Below are 16,831 nucleotides of genomic sequence, written 5' to 3' on the forward strand. Positions count from 1 at the left end.
AAGCCTGAACAGCAAAGGCCAGCGAGGCCTAAGTGTCAGCAGAAGCAAAAAGGCAAGTGTGAGGGAACTACCCAAGAATTCCCGTTGTCTAAAGTGCAGGATGGTGGGCTCTTTGAATTTCTTTGCAAATGTCACAACTAAGGACATTTGCTTGGTCTGTTACAGCATTTCTGCAATAGTGTGATAACAGCTACCTACTGCTGGTTGCATCAGTATAAATTATGATTCTGTATTGATCAAGAGGCAAATGATTGGTGGACATGGGGTAATGAATTTCAAACTGGAGAAATTATTGGATCTGCAATTTAAATCAAAGACATAATCCACATCACTAGCAGTCAATGAGGTAGCCCATTGTATCCAATGTGGATTTAATGCTTTTGTGTTCAGGACACTTGCTTTTGTAACTTCCTCAAGGGCTAGTATTGGAGTAACAGCAATAATGTGTTTACCTTGGGCGAGTGTTATCTCCTTTATGACCACCATCTGAACAGCAGTCAGTATTTTTCCTTTTGGTGGAAAGCACTGTTCTGCATTAGAGTACAAGTGTGATTTGTATGCCATGGGTACAGTGGCACCTTAATTGAATGTGACATATGTAAACCCGATAGCACCTGGCTTGACCTGGATTACCATATTTGTTTTGTTGTCAATTGTGTGGAAATGTTTTGCTTCGAGCATGTCAATCTGTAATGCTCTAAGAATTTGTGTATGTTGTGGTGTCCAGTGTTTACTTTAGAAGTCTGGATGAATTACATTGAAAAGTGGTTTAATGTGCTGTGATATTCTGGAATGTAAGTTCGACCAAAAATAAAGAAACCTAGCAATAATAAGCAGTTTATTGAGGGTATTTGGTGGTTGCAATTGCGCACATTTCTAGGAATTGTAGAGCCAGACTTTTTCTCTCATCTGATAGTTTGTATCCTAGAAATGGGACACAAAAAAAAGCAATCTTTGCTTTCTTGAAATTACATTTGTAGCCCTGTGCGGGGAATCACAAAACAATGCAATCTAGGCTGACTAGGTATGTGTTGAGGTCATCATCTGTCAGATAGATGTCACCTACATAAGACAACGCCTCAGATCCATTGTAATGCAATATTGATGTCACACATCATTACTGAGAACAATTGTGGACTGTTCTTATATCCGTGAGGTAAACAACAAAATCTCCATTGGGAACCCAATGCGGAGAATGTGCTTAAATCCGAGCTTTCAGGCCCTAGATTTTGGCAGAAAAAACTATTGGAAATATCCAAGGTTGTTTTGTATTTTTTGCGCACTCTGTTGATCATTAGTGCTGTACTATGTGAGATTTGTATGGCAAATGGGCGTGTGTCACTGTTTAAATGTCTGTAATCGAAAGACCATTCAGTATGAATGGTTCGGTTTAGCTACTTGAAACAAAGGGTTATTCATTGGTGGCACACAGGGTTCAATTACTCCCTGGTACTGAAATTGTGAGAGAAAATTCCTCACTGGTGCGTCAGCCTCATCTTTAGTGGGATATTGAGGTTGTAGCTGTGAAATAGATCATATCGGAATGACATGGTGCAGGGAATCCCTAGACCAGTGTTAATCTTCTCCAGAAGATCACTTTAATGGTGAGCTCAATGACTTCCGCAATTTGAATCCTTAATCTATAAACCGTATTGGGTGGGTAGACATGCCTGTCCGCAGTTTCAATTCAAGGAATTTGTGCTCCTGTTCTTCAGTAATGTTCTCAATATATGTGGAATGCTTAGCCAAAATTGCAGCAAACTTTTTTTTTTTAACTGTTTTTTTTTGTTGTGGAGATCCTACTTCTTTTTACCCAAAATCTCCAAAGAGCGTTGTGACTCCTCTTTTGGTTTCAAGTACTTGTTTCGGTGGTCTGATCACCCTCCTCTCTTGCCCCGTTTGTAGAGTGAGTCCTGAATGAATGATATGGGCGTGATTTAGCATACTGAAATGTGTCTGGAGGTTTTTAATTATTAAGATTTATACAATTGTATCTTCTCTCTGCAGTGTCCTAATGTGGAGATTCTCCTCTTTGGTTTCTAATTTCCTTCTTTAAGTTCTTATTTGTACCAGCATTTTTTAGACCCCTCCTGCACTTGCTTAGTATTATCCCTACAGGAATTACTTTGTAATTGTTGTTTATTTGGCCTGGGACCCAGATTATCCCAACCTCTACTGATATAAGCTTTGGAATTAATCTTCGGCAGCTCACGTTCTTGATCTTGTTGAGGAACATTTCTGAGCCACTCATATTTTACCAAAACTGCTGCTTCCCCTCTAATATTACTTACAATGATTGAGGAGACTGTGACAAAGTTGCCCATTACTTTTGTCTCAAATCCAGTATAGAGGCCACCCTGTGTTCATTTTGAATTTATTTTAACACTCTTGGGAGATTCGCCAGTGTTGGCATGCCATGCGTAGTGATATAGATTGCAGCAAATACTGAATTCCATGTTTATCATGGGGTCCCATATGGGGAAACACTGATTCCAGCTGATTTGTTTTTTGTGCAATTTTAAAACAGATTTAACCCTGTTACAACAAATTGAGGTAAGCAGGAGCAGCTCTAGCTGTGTGGGTATCTAATGTCCACATTACAAATTGTATTAAAACGCTGCCTATATCAACAAGATTGTTGTATAAAGTACGTAATTCTCCTACTGACTTCGTCGGCTAGCTGGCAGCACCTCACCCAAAACTAGAAAGTAAGGGGCATATTTATACTTTGTTTGCGCCGGATCTGCGTAATTTTGTTTACGCAAATTTGGTGCAAACTTAACTCCATATATTCATATTTTGATGTTAGACCCATTTAGAGTCAAAATATTGGTGTTAACCGCATTTTTTTACGGACAAAACCTACCATGAATGGGGGTTGTGTGTAAAAAAATGACGCAAGTCAGGTTAGAGTAATTTTTCTGACTCTAAACTGACTAGCGTCATTCTTTGACGCAAGACCTCCTGTTTCCCCTATGCCTTCCCCACCCGGTTAGCGCAATTTATTTTGACGCTAACTGGGCATTACTGCCGGCTAGCATCGTTCCTTAAATATGAAGCCCTTCTGGCGTCCAGGAATGACGCTAGCTGGCGGTCTAATAATGAATCTGGTAATTCCTACCTACACCCTGATGTCCATACCTGAAAGCATTGTGGTATTAGCCCTTCTTCCTATCCCAATCAGGCATACCTGAAAGACAAGCAAGTGGCTGCCTGTTGTCTGCTGGCAATCCTCCAAGTTGGTGGAAAAGAAAAAGCCAGGGTCATTGAAGTTGTAATCGAAATGGTGTACCCTCAGACAGCCATTGCTGCAATACCCTCTGTAGGAGGCTGGCCTGACTTGTAGTGGGTACCAGAGGTACTTACACCTTGTGCCAGGTCCAGTTATCCCTTATTAGTGTAGAAGAGGTGTTTCTAGCAGCTAAGGCTGATAGAAGGTCGCTATGGCAAAGCAGCTTAGGCTGAACTAGGAGACATGTAAAGCTACTACTATACCACTGGTGTCATATGCACAATATCATAAGAAAACACAATACACAGATATGAGGATATGAGGATGAGAAATATACACAAGATACATGTACACAAACCAAAATTATGCAAGTAATAGCAAAAGGAAGTAATGCAAGCAATGTAAAGTTACAGTAGATTGCAATAGGAGCACATAGGTATAGGGGCAACAAAAACCATATACTCCAAAAGTGGAATGCGAACCACGAATGGACCCCAAACCTATGTGAGCTTGTAGACGGTCGCTGGGAATGTAAGAAAACAGTGAGGGTTAGAAAAATAGCCCACCCCAAGACCCTGTAAGGTAGGTGTAAATTGCACCTACAACCCCTAGAGAGCACAGAGTCGTGATAGGGGGATTCTGCAAGGAAAACTAACACCAGCAATGCAACAACAGTGGATTTCTGGACCTGAGTACCTGTAAGACAAGGGGACCAAGTCCAAGAGTCGCGACAGTGTCAAGAGTGGGCAGGAGCTCAGGAAATGCCAGCTGAGGGTGCAAGGAAGCTGCCACTGGATGGAAGAAGATTGGTGTTTTGCAAGAACAAAGAGAACTAGGAACTTCCCCTCTGGAGGATGGATGTCCAACATCATGAAGAAGCTTGCAGAGGTATTCCCATGCAGAAAGACCACAAACAAGCCTTGCTAGCTACAAGGGTCGCGGTTAGGGTTTTTGGATGCTACTGTAGCCCAGGAGGGACCAGGATGTCGCCACTTGGATGAGGAGACAGAGGGGGCGGCCTGCAAGTCAGTGAGCCCTCACAAAAGCAGGCAGCACCCTCAGGCACTTGGAAGAAGAGTGAACCGGAGTCCATGCAAAGTCACAAAAGGGAGTCCCACGACGCCGGAGGACAACTCAGAAGGTTGTGAACTGCAGGTTAGAGTGTTGGGGACCCAGGCTTGGCTGTGCATAAAGGAAATCCTGGAAGAGTGCACAGGAGCCGGAGCAGCTGCAAATCACACGGTACCCAGCGATGCAGTCTTGCATGGGGAGGCAAGGACTTACCTCCACCAAACTTGGACTGAAGAGTCACATGACTGTGGGAGTCACTTGGACAGAGTTGCTGAGTTCCAGGGACCACGCTCGTCGTGCTGAGAGGGGACCCAGAGGACAGTTGATGCAGTCTTTTGTTGCCTGCGGTTGCATGGGGAAGATTCCGTCAACACACGGGAGATTTCTTCAGAGCTCCTGGTGCAAGAAGGAGGCAGTCTACCCCCAGAGAATGCACCACCTGGAAACAGTCGAGAAAGCCGGCAGGATGAAGCGATACAAGGTTGCTGGCAGTCATCTGGCTACTTTGTTGCGGTTTTGCAGGCGTCCTGAGCAGTCAGCGGTCGATCCTTTGGCAGAAGGTGAAGAGGGAGATGCAGAGGAACTCTGGTGAGCTCTTGCATTCGTTATCTGAAGAATTCCCCAAAGAAGAGACCCTAAATAGCCAGAAAAGGAGGTTTAGCTACCTAGGAAGGAGGATTGGCTACTAAGAGAGTTAAGAGCCTATCAGAAGGAGTCTCTGACATCACCTGCTGCCCCTGGCCACTCAGAGCAGTCCAGTGGGCCAGCAGCACCTCTGTTTCCAAGATGGCAGAGGTCTGGAGCACACTGGAGGAGCTCTGGGCACCTCCCAGGGGAGGTGCAGGTCAGGGGAGTAGTCACTCCCCTTTCCTTTGTCCAGTTTCGCGCCAGAGCAGGGCTAAGGATCCCTGAACCGGTGTAGACTGGCTTATGCAGAAATGGGCACCATCTGTGCCCATGAAAGCATTTCCAGAGGCTGGGGAGGCTACTCCTCCCCTGCCTTAACACATTTTTCCAAAGGGATAGGGTGTAACACCCTCTCTCTGAGGAAGTCCTTTGTTCTGCCTTCCTGGGCCAAGCCTGGCTGGACCCCAGGAGGGCAGAAACCTGTCTGAGGGGTTGGCAGCAGCAGCAGCTGCAGTGAAACCCCTGAAAAGGCAGTTTGGCAGTACCTGGGTCTGTGCTAGAGACCCGTGGGATCATGGGATTGTGCCAACAATGCCAGGATGGCATAGAGGGGACAATTCCATGATCATAGACATGTTACATGGCCATATTCGGAGTTACCATTGTGAAGCTACACATAGGTAGTGACCTATGTGTAGTGCACCCGTGAAATGGTGTCCCCGCACTCACAAAGTCCGGGGAATTTGCCCTGAACCATGTGGGGGCACCTTGGCTAGTGCCAGGGTGCCCACACACTAAGTAACTTAGCACCCAACCTTTACCAGGTAAAGGTTAGACATATAAGTGACTTATAAGTTACTTAAGTGCAGTGGTAAATGGCTGTGAAATAACGAGGACGTTATTTCACTCAGGCTGCAGTGGCAGGCCTGTGTAAGAATTGTCAGAGCTCCCTATGGGTGGCAAAAGAAATGCTGCAGCCCATAGGGATCTCCTGGAACCCCAATACCCTGGGTACCTCAGTACCATATACTAGGGAATTATAAGGGTGTTCCAGTATGCCAATGTGAATTGGTGAAATTGGTCACTAGCCTGTTAGTGACAATTTGGAAAGAAATGAGAGCATAACCACTGAGGTTCTGGATAGCAGAGCCTCAGTGAGACAGTTAGTCATAACACAGGTAACACATTCAGGGCACACTTATGAGCACTGGGGCCCTGGCTGGCAGGGTCCCAGTGACAGATACAACTAAAACAACATATATACAGTGAAAAATGGGGGTAACATGCCAGGCAAGATGGTACTTTCCTACAGTAGCTCAAAGTTCCTTGCTTCAGTATGGATCAGAGCGGCCACAAACCTTTAGAAACGTGGACTTATCCTTCTTTGTCACATAGTTGATACCTTCCTTGTGCTGGAGGAGAAGTTCAGAGACCTTGGTCCATGTAGTAAGTCAAGAGTACCACACAGATGGTTTCAATTATATACTTGTATGTATTCCCAATGAAATGATCGCACTGTAGGAGGCTGGCCTGGCTTATAGTGGGTACTTTGTGGTACTTACACCTTGTGCCAGGTCCAGTTATCAATTATTAGTAGAATAGAGGTGTTTCTAGCAGCTTAGGCTGATAGAGGTAGCTATGGCAAAGCAGCTTAGGCTGAACTAGGAGACATGCAAAGCTCCTACTATACCACTTATATCATATAGCACAATATCACAAGAAAACACAATACTCAGAGTTACTAAAAATAAAGGTACTTTATTTTAGTGACAATATGCCAAAGGTATCTCAGAGGATACCCTCAATTAGGAGGTAAGTACTATACACAAATTATATGTACACAAACCCAAAACAGGTAAGTAACAGTAAGAAAAGTAGTGCAAAAATTTAGAATCACAATAGGATGCAATAGGTAGAAATAGGCCTAGGGGTGAGAGAAAGTAGGCTCTTTCTAGCCTTGTTACCCCCACTTTTGGCCTGTTTGTGAGTATATGTCAGGGTGTTTTCACTGTCTCACTGGGATCCTGCTAGCCAGGGCCCAGTGCTCATAGTGAAAACCCTATGGTTTCAGTATGTTTGTTATGTGTCACTGGGACCCTGCTAGCCAGGACCCCAGTGCTCATAGGTTTGTGGCCTATATGTATGTGTTCCCTGTGTGATGCCTAACTGTCTCACTGAGGCTCTGCTAACCAGAACCTCAGTGGGTATGCTCTCTCTGTATACCAAAATTGTCACTAACAGGCTAGTGAACAATTTTACCAATCTACATTGGCATACTGGAACACCATTATAATTCCCTAGTATATGGTACTGAGGTACCCAGGGTATTGGGGTTCCAGGAGATCCCTATGGGCTGCAGCATTTCTTTAGCCACACATAGGGAGCTCTGACAATAATTACACAGGCGTGCCACTGCAGCCTGAGTGAAATAATGCCCACATTATTTCACAGCCATTTTACACTGCACTTAGGTAACTTATAAGTCACCTATATGCCTAACTTTCACCTGGTGAAGGTTGGGTGCTAAGTTACTTAGTGTGTGGGCACCCTGGCACTAGCCAAGTTGCCCCCACATCGTTCAGGGCAAATTCCCCGGACTTTGTGAGTGCGGGGACACCATTTCACGCGTGCACTATACATAGGTCACTACCTATGTATAGCGTCACAATGGTAACTCCGAACATGGCCATGTAACGTGTCTAAGATCATGGAATTATCACCCTAATGCCATTCTGGCATTGGGGAGACAATTCCATGATCCCCCGGGTCTCTAGCACAGACCTGGGTACTGCCAAACTGCCTTTCCTGGGGTTTCACTGCAGCTGCTACCAACCCCTAAGACAGATTTCTGCCCTCCTGGGGTCCAGCCAGGCCTGGCCCAGGAAGGCAGAACAAAGAACTTCCTCAGAGAGAGGGTGTTACACCCTCTCCCTTTGGAAAAAGGTGTCAGGGCTGGGGAGGAGGAGCCTCCCCCAACCTCTGGAAATGCTTTGATGGGCACAGATCGTGCCCATCTCTGCATAAGCCAGTCTACACCGGTTCATGGATCTCCCAGCCCTGCTCTGGCGCGAAACTGGACAAAGGAAAGGGGAGTGACCACTCCCCTGACCTGCACCTCCCAGGGGAGGTGCCCAGAGCTCCTCCAGTGTGCTCCAGACCTCTGCCATCTTCGAAACAGAGGTGTTTCTGGCACACTGGACTTCTCTGAGTGGCCAGTGCCAGCAGGTGACATCAGAGACTCTTTCTGATAGACTCCTACCTGTGTTGCTAGCCTATCCTCCTTCCTAGGTAGCCAAACCTCCTTTCCTGGCTATTTAGGGTCTCTGCTTTGGGGAATTCTTCAGATACCGAATGCAAGAGCTCACCAGAGTTCCTCTGCATCTCTCTCTTCACCTTCTGCCAAAGGATCGACTGCTGACTGCTCAGAACGCCTGCAAAACCGCAACAAAGTAGCAAAGACGACTACTGCATTCTTGTATCGCTTATCCTGCCGCCTTCTTGACTGTTTCCTGGTGGTGCATGCTCTGGGGATAGCCTGTCTCCTCTCTGCACCAGGAGCTCTGAAGAAATCTCCCGTGGGATGACAGAATCCTCCCCCTGCAGCCGCAGGGAACAAAAGACTGCATCACCGGTCATCTGGGTCCCCTCTCAGCCCGACGAGCGTGGTCCCTGGAACTCAGCAACTCTGTCCAAGTGACTCCCACAGTCCAGTGACTCTTCAGTCCAAGTTTGGTGGAGGTAAGTCCTAGCCTCCCCACGCTAGACTGCATTGCTGGGTACCGCATGATATGCAGCTGCTCCGGCTCCGGTGCACTCTTCCAGGATTTCCTTTGTGCACAGCCAAGCCTGGGTCCCCGACACTCTAACCTGTAATGCACAACCTTCTGAGTTGTCCTACGGCGTCGTGGGACTCCCTTTTCTGACTTCAGGTGGACTCCGGTTCACTCCTCTTCCAAGTGCCTGTTCCAGTACTTCTGAGGGTGCTGTTTGCTTCTGTGAAGGCTCCCTGACTTGCTGGGTGCCCCCTCTGTCTCCTCATCGAAGTGGCGACATCCTGGTCCCTCCTGGGCCACAGCAGCATTCAAAAACCCTAACCGCGACCCTTGCAGCTAGCAAGGCTTGTTTGTGGTCTTTCTGTGTGGGAACACCTCTGCAAGCTTCTTCACGACGTGGGACATCCATCCTTCAAAGGGGAAGTTCCTAGTCCTCTTCATTCTTGCAGAATCCACAGCTTCTACCATTGGGTGGCAGCTTCTTTGCACCCTCAGCTGGTATTTCCTGGGCATCTGCCATTCTCTCAACATTGTCGCGACTCTTGGACTTGGTCCCCTTGTTCCACAGGTACACAGGTCCGGAAATCCACTTTGGTTGCATTGCTGGTGTTCGTCTTCCTTGCAGAATTCCCCTATCACGACTTCTGTGCTCTCTGGGGAATATAGGTGCACTTTACACCTACTTTTCAGGGTCTTGGGGTGGGCTATTTTTCTAACCCTCACTGTTTTCTTACAGTCCCAGCGACCCTCTACAAGCTCACATAGGTTTGGGGTCCATTCGTGGTTCACATTCTACTTTTGGAGTATATGGTTTGTGTTGCCCCTATACCTATGTGCTCCTATTGCAATCTACTGTAACTTTACATTGCTTGCATTACTTCCTTTTGCTATGACTGCATATTTTTGGTATTGTGTACATATATCTTGTGTATATTTGGCATCCTCATACTGAGGGTACTCACTGAGATACTTTTGGCATATTGTCATAAAAATAATGTACCTTTATTTTTAGTATATCTGTCTATTGTGTTTTCTTATGATATTGTGCATATGACACCAGTGGTATAGTAGGAGCTTTGCATGTCTCCTAGTTCAGCCTAAGCTGCTTTGTCATAGTTACCTTCTATCAGCCTAAGCTGCTAGAAACACCTCTTCTACACTAATAAGGGATAACTGGACCTGGCACAGAGTGTAAGTACCCTTGGTACCCACTATAAGCCAGGCCAGCCTCCTACAGCCCTGGCTAGCAGGATCCCAGTGAGACAGTAAAAACACCCTGACATATACTCACAAACAGGCCAAACGTGGGGGTAACAAAGCTAGAAAGAGGCTACCTTCCTACAGGCACGCCTGTTGCTCTCATGTGTACCAATTTCAAGAACATTCTTGAGAAGAGGTGGTAATCCAGGGTAAAATAAGAATGAACACCTCTCAGAATATGGTGTTCAATTTATCTCAGTTCTTAACTCTGTGTTTTGTTCTCCCCCTGTCTAAATCTGCATTGTTAATTACTTTCCATCAGGTCTACTTCATGTAAGAAAATGGGTTTCATGCATTACCACTTTTTGGTGCAATGATTATACTTTTAGCATGTCTCTGCTGTTTGTGTTTTCTCTCTGCAGATAATTAGATCACATGGAAAATAGAAATGAAACCCAAGTGACTGAGTTTATTCTTCTTGGATTCCCCTATCACCCTCAAACCAAGGTTGCCTTATTTGTAGTGCTCCTTGCAATTTATTTGGTCACCCTCATTGCAAACAGCCTTTTCATCATAATTACGCTTGCTGTTTCTCAGCTCCACTTGCCCATGTACTTCCTTCTTTGCAATCTGGCATTGTTGGATCTCTGCTACTCATCGGTCAGTGGTCCCACAGTCCTGGAAGGGCTACTTTTTCAGCGCATCAGCATTGCCTACTCCCGATGCATGACTCAAATGTACATTGCGCTCTCCTTGGGTCAGGCCGAATGCTTCCTTCTGGGAGTGATGGCCTGGGATCGCTATGCAGCCATTTGCAAACCCTTTCACTATCATCAGATTATGAACAGTCAAGTCTGTGTCAAGTTAACAGTACTTTGCTGGGCCAGTGGATTTCTCATCTCTTTGACATCAGTGGTCATCCTGCCAGTGGTACACTTCTGTGGGCACAAGGACATTGACCATACTTTCTGTGAACTACAAGCTGTATCCAGATTGACTTGCACTCACACCAACTTCTCTGATATTTCGACTCCTTTCTTTGCCTTTGTCAGTCTTGTTGCTCCACTTTGTCTGATTCTTTTCACCTATCTCCGGATCCTTTCCACCATATTGCGAATGTCAACAGCGGACAGAAGGCACAGGACATTCACCACCTGCGGGTCCCACCTCCTGGTCGTTGTTCTCTTCTATGGAACAGCCATGGGGATTTACTTGAAGCCCAAGTCAACGCTCTCCTCAGAGGTGGACAAGGTGTCTGCGGTATTCTATGGACAGGTGGCTCCAGCACTCAATCCACTTATTTACACTCTGAGAAACAAGGATGTGACAGTGGCTTTCAAGAAATTGGGTCACCCAAATATATCCTAGTAAAGATGATGATTTATAAATCATTATGGGAAAATGCTGCAATACCCTGAACTATTCAACATTTTACTGTGATTCTTTCAATCAAGCAGAAGCAAAGTTGGACACCGAGGCTTCCACAGCAGTATCACGTTCACCCTAGCCCTTACCCTAACACTAACCCTAGCCGTAAAGCTAAATTAACACTAACCCTAACTATAAACCTAACTTTTACTCTAGCCCTGACCCTGACCCTAACCCTAGCTCCAACTGTAACCATACATCTCTACCTAACTCTAAACTTAGGGCCTCATTTACAAAGTTTTGACGCAGGACAGTGCTGCAAGGGTTCTTCTGGAACTGCCCTGCATCACAAGAAAAGGGCAGGAATGCGCCATATCTTTGGGATACAGCACATTCCTATCCTTTGGATCTTGGCTGGTGCACAATAGGCTGCCACGCTCAAGCGCAGACACCCTTACATCATGGTGCAAGGGGGACTGTGTTGCAGGATTTATTGTTTTTGTGCAGGAAGGAGCACCTTGCTGCACAAAAACAATCAGAAGAGGTGTTTCCCCTTTCTAAGTGTGCAGCAGAATAGATGGAGTTCACTTTATGCACTCGAGGGAATTTCTGATTTTGGGTTTTGGTTGAGTCTAATAATGTATTTATAGTACACGGAGGTCTGTAATCCCCGTATATTAACCTGGCTCTATTTTATTTACAACTGACGTAATGCACCCAGTCGCCGATTGCAAAGAAAAGGCACCAGAACTCATTTACAATAAATTATTGCAGTTGATTTCAGTTTAGTTCTGACATTACAATGCCGGCTGCGAGAACCATCAGCTGAGTTGAAAGGCAGGTCAGTTCAGGAAGCTTAATTATAGCAGCCGTTTAATGCAACAGAAACAGAAAGTTGTTTTTCTTTCTTCTGTTCAATTTATTTAGCTTACAACGACAAGCAGAGAGAGCATGTTTCATTTTTGCACTCCAAGCTTTTATACATTTGAGCTGTTCTAGCTTTTTCTTTTTTTTAAATGGCTGGCTTTCAATCAATCAGGAATTTGTAAAGTGCACTTCTCACTTGTGAGGGTCTCAAGGGGTTGAGGGGGGAGATAGAGGGGGGTGCTGCTACTGCTCGAACAGCCAGGTCTTGAGAAGTTTCCTGAAGGTAAGGAGGTCTTTGGTCTGGCGCAGGTGGCTGGGAAGAGTGCTGCACGTTTTTGTGGCGAGGTGCGAGAATGATCTACCACTGGTTGTAGTTCTGCGGATGCATGGGATGGTTGCAAGGGTGAGTTCAGCGGAGCTGAGATGTCGAGTCAGGGTGTAGAAGGAGAGCTGTCTGTTGAGGTATTGTGGTCCGGTGTTGTGCAATGCTTTGTGAGCGTGGGTGAGGAGTTTGAATGTGATTCTCTTGTTGACTGGGAGCCCGTGCAGGTTTCTCAGGTGGTCTGTGATGTGGCAGTGGCAGGGTATGTCCAGGATGAGACGTGCGGAGGGGTTCTGGATGTGTTGCAGATTCTTCTGGAGTTTGTCCGTGGTTCCTGCTTAGAGGGTATTGCCGTAGTCCAGTTTACTGATTACGAGGGCTTGGGTGACTGTTCTTCTGGTTTCGGTCGGAATCCATTTGTAGATCTTTTGAAGCATGCGAAGGGTGTTGAGACAGGAGGAGGAGATGGTGTTGACTTGCTGGGTCATGGATAATGAGGAGTCCATGATGAATCCTAGGTTGCGTGCATGGTAGGTGGGAGTTGGAGTGGCTCTGTGAGTGGCAGGCCACAAGGAGTCATCCCATGTGGAGGGGGTGGAGCTGGAGATGAGGATTTCTATCTTGTTGGAATTGAATTTGAGGCAGCTGCTCTTCATCCATTCGGCGATGGCCTTCATTCCTTCATGGAGGTTGGTCGTGGCGGAGTCGTTGGTGAGGGAGAGGATCAGCTGGGTGTTGTCGGCATATGAGATGATGTTGAGGTTGTGGGATCGGGTGATGATAGCGAGCGGGGCCATGAAGACGTTGAAGGTGGCTGGGCTCAGGGACGAACTCTGGGGTACGCCACAGATGATTTTGGTGGCCTCTGAACAGAATGGGGGAGGTGGACTCTCTGGGTTTTGCCAGTGAGATAGGAGGTGACCCGGTCCAGGGCTCTGTTGTGGATTCCTGCATTGCTGAGTAGTGAGCGTAGGGTGTGGTGGCTGACGGTGTTGAAAGCGGCCTAGAGGTCCAGGAGGATGAGGGCCACTGTTTAGCCACTGTCCAGTATGGTTCTGATGTCGTCGGAGGCGGCGATGAGGGCAGTTTCAGTACAGTGGTTGCTGTGGAATCCGAATTGGGAAGAGTCCAAGGTGCAGTTCTCCTCAAGGAAGCGGGTTGGTTGTCTGTTGAAAGCCATCTCAAAGACTTTTGCTGGGAAGGAGAGCAGGGAGATTGGCCGGATGTTCTTGAGGTCCTTTGGGTCTGTCTTGGGTTTTTTGAGGCGGGCGTTGATCTTGGCATGTTTCCAGCTCTCCCTGAAGGTGGCAGACTCGAAGGAGCTGTTGATGATCTTCTGTAGTTGGGGTGCGATGACGGAGCTTGCTTTGTTAAGGATGTGGTAAGGGCAGATATCAGATGGAGAGCAGGAGTGGATGCTGTTCACGATTTCGATGATGTTGTTGTCATTGACGGGGGTCCAGGAGAGCAAGAGGTTGGTCAGAGGTGAATCTGTGATGTTGGAAGTTGCCGGGGGGATCTGGGTGCTGAAGCTGTTGTTGGATGTCTGCAATCTTGCTGTGGAAGTAGGATGCAAGGGAGTCGCAGAGGTCTTGGGATGGTGGGATGTTGTTGGCGTTGGAGACTGGGACTGGAGAGTTCCTTCACGACACTGAAGGCCTACTTGTGGCTGTGTGCGTTGTTATTGCTTCGGTCTTTGAAGGCGGTTCTCTTGGCAGCTCAGATGAGCTGGTGGTGTCTGCGGATGGCGTTTTTGAAGGCTGTGTGGTTGTACAGAGTCTGATCTTGGCGACACTTTCTTTTGAGTCTTCGGCAAGTTTGTTTAGTGGAGGTTGGCGGTTAACCAGAAGGCCTTTCTGTCGGTGCGTCTGTTGGAGGGATTCTTGATTGGGGTGAGAGTTTTGGCACAGGTGTGAACCTATTTCCTGAATTTGCACGCAGCTACATCAGTGTTGGTGGTGTCTATGGATGGGTTCCTGGAGAGGGTCACGATAAGTTTGTCTTTGGTGACCTTGTTCCAACTGCTGTGGGGATCCGTTGTGGGTAGTGTTGTGTTGTGGCTTTCTTGAAGGAGAAGTGGATGCAGCCATGGTCTGTCCAGTGGAGTTCGGTGGTGTGGCTGAAGGTGACGTGATTACTGGCAGAAACAATAGGGTCAAGTGTGTGTCCTGCGGAGTAGGTCGATGTCCTGATGACCTCTTTGAGGCCAAGTTTGGAGAGGTTGTCGAGGAGGATAGTGGTGTTGTTGTCATTGGTATTCTCAAAGTGGAAGTTTAAGTCCCCGAGGAGTATGTAGTCAATGAATGCGAGAGCGTGCGTGCTGATGATGTAGGTGATGGAGTTGCTGAACTGCAGTCAGGGGACGGGGGGCTTGTAGGTGAGGGTTCCTCAGAGGGTGTGTAGGAGGCTGGCCTTGCTAATAGTGGGTACCTGATAGTACTTACACCTTGTGCCAGGTCCAGTTATCCCTTATTAGTAGATTAGTAGTGTTCTAGCAGCTTAGACTGATAGAGGTAGCTATAGCAGAGCAGCTTAGGCTGAACTAGGAGACATGCAAAACTCCTACTATACTACTTATATCATATAGCACTATATCATAAGAATCACAATACTCAGAGTTACTAAAAATAAAGGTACTTTATTTTAGTGACAATGTGCCAAAAATATCTCAAAATATTACTCCCTTAGGAGGTAAGTAAAGTACACAAAACATACACACAAACCAAAATCAGGAAAGTAAACAGTTAGAAAAGTAGTGCAAACACTGTAGAATACAGTAGGATGCAATAGGCCTAGGGGCAACACAAACCATATACTAAGAAAGTGGAATGCGAACCACTTAGGGACCCCAGGCCTAATGTAGTGTGTAGAGGGTCGCTGGGAGTGTCAGAAAACACTAAGGGTGTCCAAGATGGGAAGACTGTACGTGTGTAGCCACAGGATATTTGATATCTCAGTTTTTTATAGCTCTTATATGTTCCATCACTGTTGTCTTTAGACTCCGTATACTACTGCCAATCTACAATTTGCCACATGAACATCCAAAGACGTAGACCACAAATGTTGTGTTACAATTAATAAACAAATTGATGGTGCATTCCTTCGGGGTATTGTATTTGAACTTTTTTTTGTTAACTCCTATTTTACATATGGAGCAACCCCCACACATATAAAAACCTTCTGGTTTCACATCCAACCATGTTCCTACCTCAGAATTATTGTGATTATCGTTTACGTAACTGGGACACAGTATATTTTTTAGAGTATTGTATATCGGCAGTAGTATACGAAGTCTAAAGACAAGAGTGATGGGACATATAAGAGCTATAAAAAACAGAGATATCAAATCTCCTGTGGCTACACACGTACAGTCTTCCCATCCCACCAACACTCAGATTTGGTTTCATGGTTTAGAACATGTACCTCATGATGAAAGGGGAGACACCAGGGAATTGACAGTAAGAACATCTGAGGCAAAATGGATAAATAGATTACAAACAGTGCAAGAAGGATTCAATATTAATAGCGAATTTCATTACTTTTTGGGAACTTAATGAAATGTGTGATTAAAAGTGCCACTTTTCAATGGCTATCACTGTTACATGATTTAAAGTGAGGTTTTCTATAACTGTGTTAGGTAAAAGTGTCTAGTATGAGTATTAAAATGATGTATAAAAATACAATCGACGTCTTAGTGATATGTGGCCTGATGGCTTTTGGCAGTGGAGCACGTTATAGGTATTAACCGTGAGGTATGGACTGGTGTTTCCACTTTAATAATTTGCATTATTGTTATATGTTGTAGCAGGTATATTTTATCCTGTTTTAGTAGAAGACAAAACAATAATATATCTTTTATAACTCTTTGTACATGATCAATATAAATGTGGGGAAAATAAAAAGTGTGGTTCTAAAATGGCCGCCACTGTTACATATTTTAAAACGAGGTTTAAAACGTCATTATTGTTATATGTCTTAAAAGGAGGTCATTTTGCTTGTTTAAGGTGGAAGCGATCACACAAGTATTAAAACGTCTATTTTGTCTTAGTAGACGATGAAAATAACAACTTACATCAAATTCGCTTATGTAGATTCTGTACAAATATAAGGTAAAAGGTGCCTTTCTAAATTGGCCGCCACCAGTATATGTTTTCAAATTAGATTTTACTGGCATGCCGATTGCATTATACATAAAAGGTGCCATTTCAAAATTGCCGCCACTTTCACATGGTTTTTAGGCCATGCCTTTTTAGGCATCTTTTTACTAGTGAGGTCATTAAGAGGGGCTGCAATGGAGCCATAATTATTAATAAACCTCCTATAGTACCCTGTGAGGCCTAAAAAGGCTCTCATCTGGGTTTGAGTTGTAGG

The 16,831-nt window shown here is 45.6% G+C and overlaps 1 protein-coding gene across 1 annotated transcript; it reads left to right on the forward strand.

The window, feature by feature from the left end:
• Positions 1-10,338: 10,338 nt before the first annotated feature.
• On the forward strand, positions 10,339-11,271 carry LOC138296944 (olfactory receptor 2K2-like). Its single transcript, XM_069236463.1, has one exon. The coding sequence runs from the start codon at positions 10,339-10,341 to the stop codon at positions 11,269-11,271; it is 933 nt and encodes a 310-aa protein (XP_069092564.1).
• The last annotated feature ends 5,560 nt before the right edge of the window (positions 11,272-16,831 follow it).

Source organism: Pleurodeles waltl, chromosome 5 (assembly GCF_031143425.1).
Source record: "Pleurodeles waltl isolate 20211129_DDA chromosome 5, aPleWal1.hap1.20221129, whole genome shotgun sequence".
NCBI classification, from domain to species: Eukaryota; Metazoa; Chordata; class Amphibia; order Caudata; family Salamandridae; genus Pleurodeles; species Pleurodeles waltl.